This window comes from Microtus pennsylvanicus, chromosome 7 (assembly GCF_037038515.1).
Source record: "Microtus pennsylvanicus isolate mMicPen1 chromosome 7, mMicPen1.hap1, whole genome shotgun sequence".
Taxonomy (NCBI): Eukaryota; Metazoa; Chordata; class Mammalia; order Rodentia; family Cricetidae; genus Microtus; species Microtus pennsylvanicus.
The window spans coordinates 44,637,781-44,659,885 of record NC_134585.1 but is presented as its reverse complement, the minus strand read 5'-3'; the positions used below and the strand labels follow the sequence as shown (position 1 = coordinate 44,659,885).

Genomic DNA, 22,105 nt, shown 5'->3' with positions numbered 1-22,105 from the left:
TAAGCACTGAATCACGTGGCCGGTGCCAGGCTCAAAGATATTGTGAGAACAGAACCACATCTCTGCTGAACATCAGGGAGAGTGGCAGTTTTGAGCTGCACTGCACAGACTAAAGGATGGTCTCTGTTAATGGGTAAAGATGTGGAACAAAGGTTTGGATGTGAAAGAAATAAAAGCAATCACAAAGTTCTGAGAAAGACTGATCTATAGCTTTCATTTGTCCTCACCGCAGCGTGTCCTCAGGGAGCTACAATCTGACCTTTATTACAGGCGTGGTTTAGTTGGTCCATACACATTTTACTACAAGAGTTCAACTAGGAAAATTTGCCAAAGTATCCGAGAACCTGGATTTCAACTGTCTTTCCCTTTTATAATGTAAGCAAAGAAACTGTGGCTGTTCCAAATACATCCTTTACAGTGTCATTAAGAACACTAAGAACCAATCAGGCTGCGGTAGCACGTGCCTCTAATCCCGGCACTCAGGAGGCAGAGGCAGGTGGATCTCTGTGAGTTTGCAGCCAGACTGATCTACAGAGCAAGTGCCAGGACAGTCTCCAGAGCTATAAGAAAACTGAGGATGCCACATGAATCTGTCTGAAGAGTAAAATCAACAGCATGGAAAATTAAGCCCAGCTTCACATTTCCCCCATAATTCACTTCAGTATTAAATTCAGACTTCTACTATGGCATGTCAATATTACACTATATGCTTATCTGTTACAACCATGGCGAACCTCTATTGAACTCCATTAATGCATTACTTCCAAAAACTTTACTGTCTAGAGTAACCTCCACTGCTCTCTCTATTAGCCATTACTTCTAGAACCTTCTTGATTCTCTGTTCATGTCAGCTCAGACTTTTCTAATGTTTCAGTGGTTCATGGTATCTCCCAATTCTGTTGCAAACTCCCTTTCTTCCTGTTCATCTGGATGATGCTGCTGTATTTTGGACGCCGCCTTTCAGTTGTCTCATCATTGTGAACTGTTTCTCATGATTTGCTTTTTACATTTCTCCCCTTCTCTCACTTTTATTGCCATCTACTTGCTTTCCTGAAACAGTTTTCTGTCTCCAATTGCAACTGAACAGGTCTACATTTAGTGGCTAAGAATAAAGGAAGGGTTTGGGGGAGCAAAATTATTTCAAATTGTCTTGTATAGTTTCCATGGCTGTAAATGGAAAAATTAAACTAAAAAACCCTAAAATCTCATATGAAGAAAACAATGAGGAAAGAGATTTTACAATAATAATGCAGGCAAGTGGAATACAGTAAAATATCACTAAATGTTAAAATGTGTTGACCCTAAAATATTAGATACCAGAAATCAAGAAATAGTCCCCTGGTCTATCTAAATAATAATAAAAAAAACTTTTTCCAGGTTTTTTTAATGAATGCATGAATGCTATGCAGTCATGAGAAGAGTCACATTCAAAGCAATGATATCAGTCAAATCAACTGTTTATCTTTTTATGAGTGGTGTAGTTTAATTTAAAACACCTCCTATTGCTGTTTGGTAGGAGGTGGTAATTGGAGATATAATTTGGGTCAACTCTTCAGCTTCTTGATGATATTATGATTTTGAATGGCCCCATACTCTTCCTGAGTTTTCATCTCATGGGGAACATGCACATGACTTCAAAATACATTTTATTCATATCAATGTAGAATACTATAAGTGCTGATTTTCTAATGTGAAACTTGAAAGAGGGCATAGTGGCAATAATCAACACATAAACATTCAGTACATTGAAGTTCTATGTTAGATTGTTTTGTCAATCAATTTCTTTATTGATTAAACCATTTTTAAAATGTACTGTATAACAGGGATGACTACAGACACCAGAGATACCATGTTAGATGTAACAAAATACTTAAATTTAAGGAATACACATCAGGAAAGTGTATATAAAAAAATAAACATATTGCATCACAAACAATAAAAGCTAGTGTTGCAAAGAATGAGGTTGGAACACCACTGGGTATGTAGGAGGGCTTTTATAGATAAATTATTCTTTAAAAATCAACTTTTACCCTTACATAAGCAAATGAATTTTATCAGAGAAGCAAACTGAATAAGCAGTAAACCATAGAAATATCCACAGGGGAAAATCCCAAGCATAGAGGAAGTAGGTGCAACTTTTCTGATTCTTTGGCAAATATGAGGTGAATGTGACCGGTTATCTGCAAGGTCATAGGAGCAGTATCAGCATAGTAAAACAGATAAGATGTACCATGTGGCTAGCACTGCAGAGCTCGTTCCTGATGGTAAATTACATGGATTTCATAACTGCTGAGATGGAACTTAACCAAGGTCTCTAATTGGAGGAACGCGTGGGAAAGAGATAGACAGGATGCCTTTGGCTGTTGATGATGGAGAAAACAAAAACAAAAGCATTAATTTGTGTCCAGAAGTCAGGTCAGGGAAACCAAAGAGGAATTTCCCCGGTGAACAGATTTGAAATAGGCTGTTATCCAGGAAAATTAAAAAAAAAGATCATATTCAGGATTAAAATGGCAATCTTTCCAAAAGCAATCTACAGGTTCATTGCAATCCCTATCAAAATCCCAGCAGAATTCTTCACAGACCTTGAAAGAACAATACCCAACTTCATATGGAAAAACAAAAATCCCAGGAGAGCCAAAGCAATCCTGTACAATAAAGAAGCATCCGGAGGCATCACCATCCCTGATACCAAGTTCTACTATAAAGTTATAGTCATGGAAATAGCTTGGTATTGGCACAAAAACAGACAGGTGGACCAATGGAATAAAATCAAAGACAGTGATAGTAACCCACACACCTATGAACTTCTGATTTTTGACAAAGAAGCTAAAATTGTACAATGGAAAAAAGAAAACATCTTCAACAAATGGTGCTGGCATATCTAGATGTTGACATGTAGAAGAAGGCAAATAGATCCATATCTATCCCCATGCACAAAACTCAAGTTCAAATGGCTCAAAGACCTCAACATAAATCCAGCCACACTGAACCTCACAGAAGAGAAGGTGGGAAGCAGCCTTGAATGCATTGACACAGGAGGTCACTTCCTGAATATAAGACCAATCACACAGACACTGAGATCAAGTATTAATAAATAAGACCTCCTGAAACTGAGAGGGTTTTGTAAGGCAAAGGATACAGTCAACAAGACAAAAACAGCGGCCTACTGAATGGGAAAATAGCTTCATCAACCCCACATCTGACAAATCTCCAAAATATACAAATAATTCAAAAAAGTAGACATCAAAAAACCAAATAGTTCAATTAAAAGATGGGGAACAGAACTAAACAGAGAACTCTCAACAAATGAATCTAAAATGGCCAAAGGACACTTAAGGAATTATTCAATATCCTTAGCTATCAGGGGAATGCAAATCAAGACAACTCTGAGATACTATTTTACAGCTGTCAGAATAGCTAAGATCAAAAACACTAATGACAGCTTATGCTGTAGAGAATATGGAGCAAAGGGAACACTCCTCCACTGCTTCTGGGAGTGCAAACTTATATAGCTGCTTTGGAAATCAGTATGGTGGGTTTCTCAGAAAATTGGAAATAAATCTACCTGAAGGCCCAGGAACACCACTCTTAGGCACATACCCAAAGGACACTCAGTCTTATCACAAGGACATTTATTCAACTATTTGTATAGCAGCATTATTTGTAATAGCGAGAACATGGAAACAACCTAGATGCCCCTCAACTAAGGAATGAATAAAGAAAATGTGATATATTTACACAATGAAGTATTATTCAGTGATTAAAACAAAACAAAACAATGACACCTTGAAATCTGTAGGAAAATGGATGGAACTAGAAAATACCATCCTGAGTGAGGTAAATCTGACCCAGAAAGACAAACACAGTATGTACTCACTCATAAGTGTCTATTAGACATAAAGAAAAGAATAATCAGCCCACAGTCTACAACCCCACAGAAGCCAGGAAACAAGGACCATAAGAGAGACATACATGGATCCCCTGGGAAGGGGAAATACACAAGACCTCTTGAGTAAATTTGGAGTGTGGTGGGAGGTTAGAAAGGGAGTGTGGAGCGGAAGAGTGGGAAGGAAAACATGAGGGATCTGGAAGGTCAAGTTGGGGGAAGATCAGCGAGGGAGAGCAAGGAAAGAGATACCTTGATAGAAGGAGCCATTATGGGGTTAGCAAGAAACCAGGCACTAGGCAAATTCCCAGGAATCCACAAGGATGACGCCAGCTAAGAATCTAAGCAATAGAGTAGAGGATGCCTGAACTGCCCTTCCCCTGTAATCAAACTGATGACTGAGTGATGACAGATTGCCATCATAGACCTTCATTGAGAAACTGAGGGAAGCAGATGCAGAGGTCCACAGTTAAGTACTGGGCTGAGCTTCTGGAGTCTAGTTACAAAGAGAGAGGCACAATGATATGAGCAAAAAGACCATGATGGGAATACCCACAAAAACAGCTGACCCAAGCTAGTGGAAGCTCACTGACTTCAGACAGATGTGGAACCTTCAAAGGACCAAACTAGGCTCTCAGAATGTAGATGACAGTTGTGTGCCTTGGGCAGTTTTTGGGGTCACTGTCAGTCAAACCAGTATTTATCCGTAGTGCACATACTGGCTTTTTAAAACCCATACTCCATGGAGAGATACCTTCCTCAGCCTAGATACTAGAGAGAGGACCTTGATCCTACTTCAAGTGATGTGACAATCTTTGTTGACTACCCATGGGAGGCTTTATCCTCTCTGAGAAGTGTATGGGAGGCTGGGTGGGTGGAAGGTGAAGGAAGAGGGAGGAGAGAAGGGAGAGGGAACTGGGATTGTTGTGTAGAATAAAAAAAAACAGATAGTTTTAATAAATAAGTAAAAAATATAGAAGTCACGGAATTTACTAAAATAATGAATGCAAAATATGGAAAGAAGAGAAGATAGAAGAATGACTCATTCAATATTGACCTCAGCATCAGGATACATTTTAAGTACTGAAAAGTCAAGAAAGAATTTTACTTGAAATAAATAATTTAAGGCAGGCATTGAGAATATGTTAGGTTTGTGATGCCTGCATGATCTCTAAATGGAGATGTTGAGTAAGTAGTTATGTATGACAACTGATATTTCAAACAATCAGTTGTGGACAAGCATATATATTTAAATTTTATTTAATTTTTATAATGTTAAGATTGAAAAACAATTCATTACAAAAGAGAAAGCAGGACTAGAAAATAAGAATGATTTTTTTTCCTTTTGTAGTGCAGAGAAAGACCATAACAAAAAAAAAAAAAAACAAAAAAAGAAGGAGCTAGGCAGTTTCTTTATTAGTAGTTTTACTTACGGATGAATTAAATTAGCTGTTGGGATAAATCTACATACAGTTAGTGACAAGTAGGGGCCTGCAAATGTATAATGTCAAGACTATCTTGGTACTAACTGATAACTGAATATAGAATTGGATATAATGAGAGAGAGAAACTGATTTTATACATATATAAATATATCTCCACTGAAATACTAAGAAAAATTCTACCAAGCCAGGGTACTTGGACAGGTCCCATCTGCCAAGAGGATACCTGGAAAAACTTAAAGATAATTAAAGAAGCCAAATACTGTTATCTTGGGTAACTGACGACTTAAAGGGAACACAGAAGTCTACAAATATACAAGAAGATAATGAATCATTTGCCATACAATTACATATCTCAGCCACACACAAATGCCTCAAGGAATAGAGTTATCTGCCTTCTTAAGGTACCCTTATCTGAGTCTCTCCAAGGTTTTCACCAGGATATGCAAAGTGAGCCTTCAGATTAAAATTATTTCTTATTCCTCTACACAAGCCTGGAATATTTCCAGCAAAATGTAAATCCAGTTGGATTATCAATATCAGCACCAGGACCCCTCACTATGTGCCCATTCTATTATTACTTTGTGAGCATGACTTCTGATTCCTATTCAGCAAGTACTTATTTACCAATAACTACAAATGTCCATGTCTGGTGGATGGAAGCAAAATTTCTTCACTCAGATAACCTCAGCTTCAATGTAAGTTCCATCACTTTTCTTTTGTGGTCAAATGAATATCATAATATCTATACTATATGCCACATACAAAGACACAAAAAGCACCAAATCCTTATCATAAGGTTGATAAGAGCATTAATTTAAATAATAAAGGGTTATTTTCCTGAAAAGTACATAGAAAAAGAGTAAATTTAGGAGTTCATAGACTCTGGTCCAACGGTTAGGGAGCCTGCATGGGAGCAACCTAGGACTTCTGCATATTTATGACAGCTGCATAGCTTGGCCTGTTTTTAACGCTCCTACCAGTGAGAACTGGACCTATCCTTGGTGCTCATTTGGCTTTTGAGAACTTGATCCCTGTGCTGGATTACTTAGTTCAGCCTTAATGCAGTAGGAGGATTTGTTCCTATCTCAACTTGATGCGCCATGCTTTGTTCAAGTCCATGGGAAGCCTGCCCCTTTCTGAATGGAGATGGAGGAGGAGTGGATACAGAGTGGGATAGACAGGAGGCAGGGGGACACTGGAAGAGCGGCGAGGGGTGAGGAACTGTGGTTGGTATACAAAATAAATGAAAAAATGTTAATGAAATAAAGAGTAAACTGTATGAATGTGTGACATTATTCTATTACTATTATTTCCATATGTGCTTAGAATTAAAGATTTTCCCTCTCTCTTTTCTAGGAAATGATGAAACAAGAAAAAAAAAAACAAATTGTATCAATCCATTGATCAGAGCATTTCTCAGCTGGTACCAGATAAGTTTCTTCTTGCAGTAGAAGACCATTAACACAGAAACCCTCATTTAGTTGCTGTGAAGAGAAGAAGAGGCTGTGGAGTATTCAGCCCTGCAAGGGACAACTATATCACCCCTCATCCTTCCAAGAGTCGGGGCTTATTGTGGAAGACGGAAGAGCCTGATTGTGGAAGACTGAGGTGCTGGATAACATCAAGGAAATGGTACTTTCAAGACAGCATGGATGTTGCACAAATGAGCCCACAGCAGTTATAACAGCATATACAAGACCTATGGATGTATGTTCAAGCCAAAGCAATTCCAGTCTAGAGGAAAGGAGGTAGACCAAAAACCATACCACGAGCTGGGGAGCCACTGGCATTTGGTAACTGCCAGAAGACTTTGGAATGGTACTATGCCCTAGAGCAGCTGACTAGATTCCAGAGCAGGCTTCATACCCAAGTAGTTGGGCAACTCAAATTAGATTTAACGTGTTTAAAGAAGAGGAGGAGGTGGGTGAGGAGAAAGAAACTCAAAGCTGAGGGAGGTGGTAAAAACGTGAGAATGGAAAGGGTAGATCTGAAATAAGTTGAGTTGGGTAAATATGATCAAAATTCATTGTATTAGCTTCTCAAAGAACTAAACATTATAAAAATGCTTTAAAATTAACATTACAAACATTCTTTTGAAATATAATTTAAACAGATTTTTTAAGATGGGTCTCACTATTTTTATTTATAAAATTAAGCAACACTGACATTTTCCTGGTCTTTCAGTGTATTTTTGTGGATATGAAGATGCAACATTTCATACAATAACTGTTCTTTCTGATAATTTACTGGTCATCTTGTAAAGATGAGATATGAGCATTAGCAAGAGTTTGGTACTAACTTGACACCACAAAGTCATTCTCAGGCTCAGTTTGGAAGTAAAACCTGGGTCTTTCTATCCCATAAAAACTCAGAGGAAGATCTTTGGCCTTTCACTAAAAAGTGACCAATAATTAGTAATAGAGACTATTAACAGATTGAAACTATAAATGGATATATTAAGCAATATCTGAAATAAATATCCTTACAACAGTGTTTTTGCCTATATATTGAACTAGTATAATTTCAAAGTGACAGTGGTATTAATGATATACTTCACACATGTTACAACAAACACAGGTCTACTAAAGGCATTTACTAGTACAAACAAGAACACAGCATAGGCTTTCAATATCTAAACAGTTGCCTTAAACCAATTCATCATTTTAACTTCCTTTCAAACAAAACTTCGTACCTATATTTAAACAACAGACTCCTAGGTGGTCCTTCAGAGCCTTGCTATAACATTGAATATATCCTCAGTCATACATGCATACACACACACACATATAATTTAACATCCAGGAAAGGAAAAGAAGTTCATCATCCTGCATTTACAAGTCCTTCCCAAAGGGATTCATCTCTTCCCTTTATAGAAAGCAACATTGATTCCTTCCCTCTCTGGCTCCATCCCCCCTCTATATCACGCTTTGCTTCCCTTCTGTCAGCCTCTTCTTCCTTTTCTCAGTCAGTCTATCCTTATCACTCCCTTCATTTCTATCTCCCCTCTTCTTTCTGCTTCCCTCCCTTCCCTTTCTACTCTCCCCTCTCTTTTCTCCCTTCTGCTCTTTCCCTTTTCCTCTCATCCTCTCTTCTCCATCTCCCTCTGTACCTTCGTTCTCTGCCTCCCTTTTGCTTTCACTCTCATTGTGTGTGTGTGTGTGTGTGCGTGCGCGCTTATATGTGACCACATGCATGCAGTTACATGTTGAGACCAGAAGAGGTGAACATATCATGGAACTAGAGTTCCAGGTTGATGAGAACCACCAGAACTGAGTGCTGAGAGACAACTTCCCTCCTCTGGCAGAGTAATAAACACCCTTAAGCCCTAGGCCAGCTCTCCTGCACCAGGCCACAACTCTTTATGAGAATGTATTGTCCTCTTTCTATATTTCTAGGATTATCCCAGAGATACAGTGGTGGCAAGATCAACCCCTGGGGTCCATGTCCTTAGTTTCCTATCTGGATTCTGAATCACTTCTAATAGGCTTGAAATAGGGTTCACTTTGTGACATCACAGCAAGATGACTGTGGCCTTGAGGAATCAAGGAAGAAATAGGGACTGTGAAAGATCACATGGGAGGAAATACCACATAGACATTTGCTTAATGAAGGATCCAAGAGCATGAAGAGTGTCCTAAGTAGACAGAGAGGACTGTGCACAAAACAAGACCTGCAGACAATTTAGAGAGCGGAAGGAAATTCAAGATGGCAGACCAGTATCTCTCAGAGGAACAGAACAAATGCCGAGGAATTTTGTTTCAAGAATTAAATCCCAAGTCCTACCATTTACAGATGTACATATTATTTAGATGAGGTTTAGAACTTAGTATTGGTGCTGAAAAGGGTTAAGATTTAGAGGTTAAAAAATGATGTATTTAATAATGATGTGTCTGTAACTTGATATCTGAGAAGGTGGTGGATTCCAAGTGACCAAAGGGTATGGGCTTACTCAGGTTCTTTACAAACTTCCTATTTATTGGTCATAATCTCAGAATCAGACCATGTTTGAGAAACAGCATCTTTCAAAATATATATTGTTTTTAATTTCCACAAAGGTAATCAGAACTCTGAGCAAATAAAATTCTGTTCTTCTGTATTTGTTATAGCACTCATGGAAAACTCATCTCTATTTTGGATCTTACAAATGGGAGCAATAAAAGTGAATAGAAATATGATATATGAGAAATAGTCAATGGCTGAGTTATAAAAACACACATATAAGATTGCACATGCCTATGAAAGCCAGAGAAGAGCTGGAGTTCCAGGTCACTGAGCGCCCTGACTTCAGTGCTGGGAACTGAACCCTCGTCCCCTCGAAGGCAGTGAATACTCTTAGCTACTGAACCAAGCCTGCTCTTGGTTTGTAATTTGCCGTGGGAGTTGTTAGCACAGTTGGCTCCCATGCTTTCTTACTGACCTTATAGCTGAGTCCCATGCTTCATTACTCTCACAGGTCCTTCCACGGACACTGGCGTTCACACCTTTCATTTTTCCTCCCTATATCCAGTGTGGTCCATAATTTCCAACATCCACCACCACGTTGCAGGTCTTTCTCTCACAGCTTTCTCTACGCATTGAAGACTGTTTGCATGAAGTGCAGAACATTTATGAAGTAAGGGACTCAACAGTCCCTCGACTAGGACTAGTGGAAGTTTATAAATATACACTGCCTGCCACAGGCTTTCTGTTTGAGTGGGATACCTGAGGACGGGGTTTCATTCTTGTCCCCAGGGTTTGCAGGAATGAAGTTTCTCAGCCTTTGTCTTCCTCTCCTTACTGGTGCCATGCGTTGTATTTATTAGGGCCCCCAAAGAAAGCACATTGCAATTCTAACCTGCAGTGCCAAGAAGTATATTCCTTGAAAGTACAGCCTTTGTAGACTAATCAAGATAAATGAGACTTCTAGAGCGGGTTTTAATCCATAAGGACTTTTAAAATGGGGATAAATTTAGCCACAGAGGCAATGCGTACAGAGAGAAGGTGGTGTGAAGGCACACAGGGAGAGCATCTTGTGGAGGCAGAGCTACATCTCCAAGGCAAGAGGCAGGTGGGAGCCACAGAAGCTAGAAAAGCAATGTGCAAGCGCCTCCCTGGAGCCTCCAGTGGAACATGATGCTGCTGATGCCTTCGTTCCTGACTCCCAGCCTGCAGGACAGTAAAGCAATGATTTACTATTGCCTTAGGGCACATAATCTTTGGGAATACTTTAAGTTTACCTCTCCCCTCATTTAAAAGACGTATTTTCTTGTTACCTTTCACAGTTCCTTTGCCTTTCCAATAAACTAATTGTACCTGATCTACTTTAATTTTTATTTCTCCTTCTTTTCTTCTTTTCTTTTTCTTCTGTAATAGGATCTGTCTCTGTAGTTCAAGCTTGCCTTGACCTTGCAATTCTTCTGCTCCCACTAAATTTACACTAACAGTACCACTCACCATGCCTGAATGTGTTTGAATGTTTCTGATTACTATATGATGAAAATACATTTTCCAAATAGAGTTTGATGTCTTTTTATAGAAATAATCAGCCCCCTGCTGTTTATTCTATTACTTTATGTGTTGTCTGCATGTATGTCTGCACATCACATGCATGCCAGGTGCCCAAAGAGGTCATGAGAGAATATCAGATCCCCTGAGACTAGAGTATAAGCTAGTTGGAAGTGACCGTGTGAGTTCTCATATTAATTTCTGTTTTTTTTTTTTTTTTTTTTTTGGTTTTTCGAGACAGGGTTTCTCTGTGGTTTTGGAGCCTGTCCTGGAACTAGCTCTTGTAGACCAGGCTGGTCTCGAACTCACAGAGATCCGCCTGCCTCTGCCTCCCGAGTGCTGGGATTAAAGGTGTGCGCCACCACCGCCCGGCCTTATATTAATTTCTGGATCCTCTGGAAAAGCAGCCTTAATTGCTCAGCCATCTCTCTAGCCTTGTTTATTTTTTTTAATACTTCTGTTAACTAGTCTAATATTCTCTGTGGATTTGAAAAAATGGGGTGGGAGGAAAAGGAGGAAGTAATAAAAATAATAAGGCAAAGACTGCAAGGATACATGTAGTCGTCACATGTAAACAGGTAAATGAAAAACAAATCTAGATTAAACAGAGAATCTGATACATGGGAAAGTTCAATTTACTGTTGTGCTATGGGATCAGAATCACCTCACTGTTTAATTTAGTTTTTTTTAATAAAATAAGGAACATTATTAAGATATGGACAGAACAAATCAAGATAAACCTTTTTGCATAATATTAAATGGTTTAAGAGCATAAGGTTAAGTATTCCTCATTGTAAGCAGCAAGCCCATGCAATAGTCTGTTCCTCAACAGACTATTTATTTAAAGCAGGGAATCAGAGTGCTACTCCTACACTGAGCAAAGCTCATGGACAAGCCACAGGACAGCTTCTGCCAACATCACTCTACTCAATAACTGTATTTGTGCACGTTTTAATGTATGTAAGAATGCAATTGTTTTTGCCTTTCAAAAAAAAGAATCCCTCAAGGGTAAAAATGAAGATGTTACTGTGTTGTAAATCTCTTTGAAAATTACTGGTAATACATTAAAATTTTAAAGGAGAAAAATAGTTTGACTTGAAGTTGATCAATGTATGCACTGAGCCCCTTTGGCAACTCTTTGTTCTGCAGTTTGCTACTCTGTCTGAAATATTGAAACTTATTTACAGAAAAATGAGAGCGGTACATCCGGGAGCCCAGAGCTGTTCTTGTATTTCACCTGCCGCCAACTTGGTTACATCCAGACACAAGTTTGAGAAGAAAGGGAAGAAAAGCAAGAAGCGGGTCAGTGCCAGAGCTGCCTGTGCAGGGCACCTGAGTTACTGCTGTTACTCAGGAAGGAGAGCAGTAGCAGCCTCCTAGAGGACACAAGTCACCAGCCCACATTGGAAAACCGATCTCGTAGCACTGGGCATCAAAGGGTAGGCATTGTGTATGCTCAGCAACTGTTCCACCAGGGATCTACACCCACCCAAAGGCCAGACATTAAATGTAGTATTTGCCAAATAAAAGTACATATTTAGTAAGAATGAGTAGTGACCACAGTAGAAACTGTAATTAAAATTTTCTGGTAGTATTCTTGTAGACTTCTGTGACCTGCAAATTTCCAGTTAAGCCTCACTTATAACCCCTCCCTTTTTTTTTCCAAACAAGGTTTCTCTGTAGGTTTGGATCCTGTTCTGGAACTAGCTCTTGTAGACCAGGCTGGCTTCAAGATCACAGGGATCTGCCTGCCTCTGCCTCCTGAGTGTTGGGATTAAAGGGGTGTGCCACCACCTCCTGGCCACATTTATTTTTTGTAATATTACATTGTAGTTTAAAAACAAAAAAGAAAAACAATTTTGTTTTGTTTTGCTTTGTTTTATTTTTTTCGGGACAGGATTTCTGTGTTGCTTCGGTGTCTGTCCTGGAACTTGCTCTGTAGACCAGGCTGGCCTTGAACTCATAGAGATACACCTGTCTCTGCCTCCTGAATGTTGAGATTAAAGGCATGTACTACCACTACCTGGCTGGGCAACAACTGTTGTTTAAGTTTGTACATGATACCTTTAAGATACTGATAAAAATAAAACACAGGTATCCCAGATTTCATTGTGGGGTGTTTCATTTTGTTTTGATCTTTTTTTTTTCAATTTTAAGCACTAAGACCTCCTAAGAACTAAACTAAAAACAAGAAGAATAATGATTAAATGGGAGGTCAAATATTAGATTATACAAAATGCTCTAGGATTCTACATAATTATGCACTTTCCAAGATCCAGATTTCAAATAAATCTGCCATGTGCTTAACTAAAATAAAATAAATATACAAATACCAACATCTGTATATCCCAGAAGATGTTCGTTACATCGTGTATTTTAGAACAAGGAAGAAAAAATTATCATTCAATAAAGAATTACTTACTGGCTAATAGATCTATGAAATTGTGTCAAGAATATTGGGGATTCACAGTAAACCACTCTCAGATATCCTGGAGGTAGAATAATCTTTGCTCGCATGCTGTTTCAACATAATACAATATATATTTGGAAATTTGAAAATTGGAGTTTTTCAGAAGAGAGAAGAATTATTCATCACTCATTACTAACTTTGCCATTCAGAGAAGATACAATTGACAAACACATCAAACTAAAAAGGGAGGGAACAGTTTCTACACATGAACACAGCAGGAATTTGAATGGAAAAAAACAGAAAGCAAAGATCTGTAAAAGCACACAGCAATCCAGTAAAAAGCAAACCCACTTGTCTAAAATAGTGGTATCCAACAGGGTAGAACTAAAGTGAAGCAAAACCCAGGCAGCAGCCAGCATGAGGACGCCATAAAGCCCAGGTCAAGGCCTTGGAGGCACCGGGGAAGGTTCAGGGATGCTGGGTACCGAAAACCTCCACACTTCCAGGCACAGATTAAATTTGGCAGTAGAGTATAAGTTGCACTGAGTGGCATCTAGACTATGAACCACAAACTCAGGGCCCAGAAAACTGCAAAATGGAGTCTTGTTGGAGGCCAAAAAGCAAAGAAATGTGTTGTAGTAGCTCATCAAATGTTGGGTCCCAAATTATAGGCACAAGTTTACCAAAAGAATCATCTTATCGACGGCCTCACTGAGCAGGCTGCATGTTTTCAACAAGATCGTCATTAATAATACTGGAGAATTCTGGAGACAAATTAATAAAAGCTATGAACTGGACAGTGACATAATTCTATGTTTATCTATTTTCCTCTTGCTAAATCAATGTTAGCTTTTAATATATTTTATTTAACAATTCTGAACCAATATGATTCAGAAATGTTTTAAATACACAGTAGAAACATGCCACACTTGAACAGAATTATGAAAATACATATATTTTTCTGTATGAAAAGCAAGTAATGGAACCATGTCACAGGTATGTGCCAGGTATATACCACACAGCTGCCCCCAGAGGTATACATTAAAATACACTTAAAATAACATATACACTTAAATAACGTATACACTTAAAATAAGAACTATTAAGTTAAGAAAACTGTGTGGGTAGGAAGCCCATTCAGAATTAGGGTTCCTTTTGCCATCACCATTATCATACTTAAATGGGTAATAAAATTAATAGCTCAATTTTAATCCTTTAAACTCTCCGGAAGCTGTTCCCCTCCTCTAGTCAGTTTTAATTATGTAAATATCTCAGGTCACATGACAGAGATAGGGAGGGTAAACAGAGCTGCTTTAATAAGTATTTTCTGGTCAAAGTGTGATGTTTCAATATAGTCTATGAAACAAAACAGTCTTCAGGAATTTCTGTTTTAGTAATCACTGTGTATTTACAAGACTGAGGAGGCTTTTGGACGACACAGGACACACGGGACTCCTCTGAATGGACCCATATCATTCAGGAGGCCTTTTGCAGGCACAAACAGAACTTTAAAAGCAGACCAAAGCAGGAAGGAGAGGAAATACCAGTTTCTTTCTGGGCCTCCCTCTTCGCTGCTTGGCTTTCGGGGAACACAGACACATCTGAAAATGTTCCTGCAAGGCAAGGGAGAAGAAGACAGACTCAGTCAGCTGGAGATAACCAGGGGCTCAGCAAGCTGCCAAATCTGAGCAGGGCTTTAAGGTGGCTCAACTCTGTTCAGCAACGCAGGTAAGCAAGACACTTGTCACCTTTTGCATTTCCCATCTGTGATCTCTGAGTCCCATGTGGAATTTTATTTAAATAATTAAGGTAAGGGCCTACTCTGAGAAGATCATTGTAACAGCCAGGCTTTGCTGAATCTTTCTTAGGCCAGTCTGGGGATTCCAAAAGTGAGGAAGTAATGGAGAGAAAGACCAGTTTCAGGAATCGTGCTCTGAAATTCTTCTGTATAAATTCTATAAGATCACAGATTAATTGTACTTTTGGTTTCTTATTTATTTATTTATTTATTTATTTATTTATTTATTTATTTTCAAGAAAGTTACTCATTATGAAGCCCAGACTGGGTTAGAACTAACTATATATCCCCAAACTGGCCTCAGGTTTATGGTAATCCTCCTGCTTCGGCCTCCTAAATACTAGGATTATAGGTGAGTTGCCACGATCAACTTGGTAGTTGCTTGGTTTTTTGTTTTTTTGTTTTTTTTGTTTTTTTTGTTTTGAGAACCAGGCAGTTTCCCTATAACTTAATATTCAGTATCACAGGAATCCAGAAAGCATCCACGAGAAACAAGTCTGCAAGAAATGCTACTGTATTTTCTTCAGTGCAGGGCAAGTGCAGTCAATTCTACACAGGCTGTGAAGATGCAAGTTTGGACTTCTACAGGAGGAACAGTCACCCTTGAGACTGTCACCTGCCAAGACTAACTACTCATACCGGTGCTCTAGCTCCTAAATTGTAAAAAATTGACTCTGCTACTTTTGGTTTTTTCGTTACTGCTAGTTTTTTTTTTTTTTAAATAGATACCCATTTGCCCGATAAATTATGTAACCTTGGAACCTTTGATCTTTACTAGATAGGTTATCTCTGTAGTAGTTAAATACAGATCAAAGAATCTGAATTTACTGCACATAGAACCTGTAAAAGATTTCTTGACTCTATGTTTACAGTAAAAAATAAAAGCAAAAAAAATAAATAAATAAACAAGCAAAATACTTAACATTCACACGAACTAGAGTCCCAAGCCCTCTGAATTTTTCAATTCTCACATTTCCCCTCTAAAATGTGAGGGTTGCATTTAATACTCATTGAAACAGTTTTTATTCATTATTTCTTAAGTCCATTTACAGAAAGTAGTAAATGTATTCACGTATGTACTGCCACCCACTATGACATTCAACTACACCTTTTTGTAGGTCTTAAACATTTCCTGATCAGAAGAGGGAGGGGTTAGAGAGAGTAACAGGACATGAAAACTGCCAAAACTCTTCTAAATCTTTGTATGAAATCAAGAGTTATAATGAAAAAGAGAAACTAAATTGTTTTTCAAATGATAGATTTGATAGGAAAATATTTTATGTGGATGGGTTAAAATTTATTATAAAATACTAAAATAAACACTAAAATAGATAATATTAAATAAATAATAAATTATACAAAATACTTAATAAATAGCTGGATGGAGGTCTTGGCAGATAAAAGCACTGGCCACTTAAACCTGACCAGGCTGGATCCCTGGAAGCAAGATGATGTGGTCCTCGCCTGTAATTCCGGCACTCCTGTGGTGAAGTAGAATGTGCTGTCAGGAGTATCTCTAACAAGAAGAGCGTGGTTTAGCTAGTATGAACTAGGATGCCATATTGCAACAGAAACAGTAAGAGGGATACTGTCTCAACAAGGTGGAGGGCAAATCCAATTACCAAATTCAAACATGCAACTATAACACAGACACACACACACACGCACACACACATACAAACACACGGATGAAATGACCCCATTTGAAAGCATTAAGTACATTTATCCCATAATACCATAATGCTTAATTAATGGTCAACTTCCTTAGTATAGAATCACCTGGGCAAAGAGTTTCAATGAAGAATCTGTCTACGACAGGTGGGGAGGCCTGGGGTGTTCATCTTGATTACATTGATTGATGGATGAGGGATGTCTCAGCCTAGAATGAGTAATGCCATTTCATGGACTAAATGGGCCCTGGACCTGATGAGGAGTTAGCTGAGTCCTGGCAAGCATGTACCTGTTGCTTTCTTCTCCCTGAAGATGTAGTATAGCTCTCTACCTCCTCTGGCTGTGTCTTCCTGGAAGTGAGGACAGTAACTTGGAATTCTGAGCTACGATAAACTCCTTCTCCCCTAAGGTGCCTTCATGGGGAGTTTTTGTCACAGCACCCAGAAGGAATTGACTTCATGTCTTTACCAGCAAAACCAAGCCACCCTGAGAGACTCCAAAACACTCTGAATAATGTCAAGGTATTGCTCATTGTAATCTTCATTCTTGCCTAGCTTGACTTGTTAAGAAAGAATTCAAATCTGTGTCTATGAAATTCTATGGAAACTGATTTTGGGAGTCATTCATGAAAAGTAATAGTTCTCCACAACAATCAAGGACCTATTAATCAGGTTTTCTTTTACTCCTCTCTCCTCCCTGCTATCCATGTACTTTTATCTTGCTCCCTCACTTCTTCCCTCCCTCCATCCCTTATGTCCTCCCTCCTTTTTTTCCTTTCTTTCCTTATTAACTCAGTCTCACTATACCCTAGGCTATAGCATCGCCTTTTGCTGAACATTTACTATCCATTTTCCTGCCCCATCTCCCCAAATCCTGGGATTAAAATATCAAAGCCACTATGCCTGGTGGATGTTTCTTTGTAGGTTTGGATTTTGGTTGAGAATTACAGGCGTACAAAAGCAAGTTAAACTGGTCGTGCAGATATACCCTCTAGATTTTCATACTGGAGATAATTGCGGCACAAAGATGTCTGTATAAACTACAATAGATACATGTGCTCATGAAACATGAGGAAGAAAAAATGCAAAGAAGAGTCTTCACTTGTGCTAAAGAACAAAGTGAAAAACCAGCTCAGTGGGCACTAACTTACAAACTGAACCAGTTTTTGGTTAATTAGTTCACAGGGCAGAGTTGATAAAGATGGTTATATTTGTCAATAAAATTTTTATTTAAACTTGGACGCTGAACATCCCGAAGGTAAATGTTCACCTCTGTTTTACAGCAGGTGAGAAACTTCAATGCGACCCACAGCTCTGCAAACTTCAGCTCCACCCTGCATAAGGATTTTTCTCAGGCTTGTTGGCAAAGGTCCATAGCCTAATATCTTAGGGTCCTGCTTCCACACATCGTAGCTAGGCATCTCAGTTTACTTGCCTCACAATCCACAAATCACCATAGGGCATCTTATCTTACCAGCCCTAAGAGGCAGGGTTGAGAGGATAGTCTCTGCCACCAGCCAGTTCAAATTTAAATTTAGGCTCTGCCACATACTACCGACTAACCTCTGAGACGTGTCTTAATTTTCCTTGGGCTCTGTTTCAAAGGCGTTATAACGGGACCTCCAAACACATGCTAGACATCATCGCTGCTGGGGAAGCAATGTGTCATTCTTCATTCTTTTCTCATTCTTGAACACACTACAAGGATATTGCCTTGAGTAAAGAAACTGAAACATGCAAGGCCAAGGGCAAAGCAGGTTCTATTCCTCCTATTATCAAATAAAGAAGCCAGACCTGTTTGGGCCTTTGTCAGAGTGAAGTAATGAAAAGGGAGGAGGGGTCCAGAAAGAAGGGACAGACTTCCAGAGGAAGTAGGGATGTCCAGGGGATTGTTCTCCTACTCCCTTTCCTTAAAATGAGTATGCTTTATCCACGGGGGACAGATGAATGCCTCCGTAGACGGAGTCATACTAGATTTCTATAACCCCCGTCCTTGGGAAGCTATGCACAAGAGAGTTTGAGGCCAACCTGGTCTACATAGCTAAACCTCATCCCCAATGAAGAGGAAGACCTAATACCATTGTCACCAGATAAATAGACAGTAAAAAGTATTGACAGGCTGTATTCCAGTGGTTGGGAAGAAGATGAATGTTTCACAGCAGAGCACTTTGAAAATGTCAGGTTCCCTTGGGCCTCCTAAGAAGCTGCTATCAAAGTCCCATGAGAAAGCCGTTCTCTTCCCCCACCCACTGAGTGAGCTGAAGGGTGGCCATTGTGGGAGAGAGAAATAAGGAAGAATCCCAAAAGCAGGCAGCTGTACTCTGGATGCCTCAAGAAGATTCTTCTCTTTCCTACCCTGGGGCTCAGCACCTGAGTGCCAGCACAATATGGAAGTAGCTAAGAGTATGTGAGCAGACGGTGAATCAATCATAAAGCCCACACTCTAGACAGAGGGTCTAGGCCATTGTGTCCTACACTAGGGATACTGGGCAACAGCAAAAAGCCAAAGAATCTGGAGCCAAATGTTACACTAAACATTGAAGGATACATACAGGTTGAACATTAGTCTTCTCTCTCTCTTTTAATTGCTTCATTTTGAGATTATAACTATATTCTCCCTTTCTTTTCTTCCTCCAAACCCTTGCACATGCCCCTCCTCCCTGCTCTGATTCATATGCATTGCCTCTTTTTCCACTAATTGTTATTACATGCATGTATGTATATTTATGTGCATATATTCCTAAACATAAACTTCTATATCCATATAATGTTATTTGTATGCATAATTTCAGGGCTGCCCATGAGGCACTTGAATTGGTTTGCTCTTCTCTGGGGAGAACCAAATTTCTGATACCTAGCTTTGCTCATTCACCTATGGTTCTCTGTGTAGGGTTGAGGCCACTTGAGCTTTTCTCCCATCCACTTTGGAAGGCCTATTGGTGTCATCCTTGTTCAGCTCACATTTGAGCTATCTCATAAACGAATGTAGCTGAAAAGTGAAATCTGGACAGGGACCACAACCAGAGAGATGAACTCATAGCTGCAGGGTTCATCAGTCTCAAGAAGGGAGTTTTGACATGAAACAGAAGAATAAAGTGAAATTTCATGCTTTTGACTTGAAACTTCTCAATCAAAACAGATTCTTAACAAAAGAGAAAAACAGTGAACAGAGGGAGAAAGGGAGGGAGGGAGGGAGAGAGAAAGGAAGGGAGGAAAAAAGAAAAGAAAACCAGAGGCCTACCATAGTTGTTACTTACACAAAGTTGTACTCCAGATCATCCCTGGGCAAAACAATAGAAATATTGTAAAATCTTGATTAGCAACGTATCCTTTAGCACACTCTTTGGTCCTTTTCCTACATGACTGTCTAAGTTTGGGAAGTAAAGCCACAGGATTTTCCTTAGCTTTTGTGAGCATGCCTTCAATGTGGACACCTCATGTAGGTAGGTAGGAAGGCTCAAACCAGCAGGGTAACAGACACAAGACCAGCACACACTTACTCGGGATGCATGGAACCTAACTTAACATCCCCAGCAGGAAGTAAGCACTTTCTTTAAAAATGGAACTGGAGGAGGAGAAGAAACTGCTGCAAATAGACAGCAAGGATCAATAAGGATAGTTCTGAGAAATTATGACTTCATATATTCAATGTCCTTAATTATCCTTTAATATTGTTCTCTTTAATATTCTTTAATATTGTTCTTTAATATCCTCTTAAAACTTTCTATTTCTCCCCCAAACAAAGGCTGTACTTTTTAGCAAACATTACACCGAGGAGTATTTTGGCCTTAGGAGTGGAGTATAAACATATTTCCATTTGTAGAGTCAGTCAACTCTATACTATACCCCAGTATTATGTAAACTTGAACAATCTGGGAGACCATTCTTCGTTGGTTAACTTTACACAGCTGTACTTGTATCCATAAAGATACACACTTCCTGATTTCCGACTTCCTGATGCCAATAGAATGGTCCATGGCTTTCTGTTGTTTAACTGCACTATATTCAAATGAATTATAATTAGCTCTGCAGAAGTTATTCCTCTGTAATAAAGTCATTTCTGCCCTTACATCAAACCATTAGAAGTGCTCCATTCCCAGACACAGTCTCTGACATTGTGAGGCTGATTCCTATATGGTTAATAAACATTTGATAAATCAACCATTCTCTCTCTTACTCTCTCCCTCCCCCATCAAGCAGATTCCTGTGTGTGTGTGTGTGTGTGTGTGTGTGTGTGTGTTCTTTATGCAATTTAGGCTACTGGTATCTGGTACTCACATACTCTTGTTTCCTAAATATTTTATCTTAATTCTGGATCCTGTGTCCAAGGTGTGTTTTCTGGCACCACATCCTTTCCATGTGTAGGTCTGGTGTAGGTATAGGCATAGGTCTTTTGGAGGCTTAGCATTTGCTTCTAGCACATCCTGCATCATCTGCAGAGGCTGCAGCTCACCCTACTACTCTCCCTTACAGTCTATGCTCACTTTTTGCTGTTAATGCTCTTTGTGATGTATCTAGGGCACTTGATGTATGTGTGGGACATAATCCACAGTAAGCATGTGGAGGTCAGAGGATCCCTTTGAGGAGGTTTTCTCTTCTTCCATCATTAAGTGGGTTCCAGAGCTTGAAGTTACATCACTTGGCTTAAAAATACATCACTACTCATTGACCCCTCCTGTTGGGTCACTCCCTTTTCATCGCAACAACACACTTTCTTTCTTGGTTCACTGGCCAATACCTGATGTGACAGCTATGGTAAGCGCAGCATGAGGCTAGCAGGTCAAATTGTTTATGCTAGTTCAGTGACTGCTTCCTTGAATATTTTCATTCCAGTAAAAAAAAATCAGACTGCTTAATCTTACCCATGACTAATAAACTTGCTGTTCTCACATTATTTCTCATAAATAATATTTAGAAGGTATTTAAAATAACTTTGCTATGCTAATATCATTTTCATTAACATTCTTACATTTAGTGCCATTTCCCAGCAGAGTACTGATACATTTTATCTCCTCAGCCCGGTTCCTTCTTTACAATACTATATAGAGTCTGGGAAAGTATGGCTTGCTTTTTTGTTTTTATTTTCCTCAGCTATATAGACACACTTTTTTCCGTTTTGTGTTCTGAATTCTATGAACATGGACAAATAAAATCTATCATCTAACTCTTGGGAGATGAACACTTAGACTGCATCGTGCCGAAAGTCCCCGATGACTAGAAAAAGCATTAGTGTCAACTTTAAGGAACAATATGCTGCAGTCTCAAGGCCCCGGAGAATGTCATAGCATTAGGGCAAATAGAAACAAGTCTAGGTTGCTTAAGCCCAGCAAAAGCAAAACCCTGAGAGGAAAGATTACATTCTGTCACAAATGTGCTTAGGTATATGAAAGTCTCTAGCTGAGAAATCCT

General features: G+C 39.1%; 1 protein-coding gene across 25 annotated transcripts in view; it reads right to left on the bottom strand.

Annotated features, from left to right (window-relative positions):
• The window catches only part of Rims1 (regulating synaptic membrane exocytosis 1), a 468,726-nt gene that overhangs the window by 290,545 nt on the left and 156,076 nt on the right, over nucleotides 1-22,105 (bottom strand). For 19 of the 25 annotated variants that reach the window (XM_075980581.1, XM_075980583.1, XM_075980600.1 and 16 more), the window contains one exon: nucleotides 14,773-14,841. The exons of 5 other annotated variants lie outside the window; for them this stretch is intronic. In XM_075980581.1, the coding sequence (XP_075836696.1) occupies nucleotides 14,773-14,841 (69 nt within the window). Of the gene's footprint in view, nucleotides 1-14,640; nucleotides 14,713-14,772; nucleotides 14,842-22,105 lie in introns of those variants that run through there. One more of the 25 variants, XM_075980592.1, reaches the window with a different exon arrangement.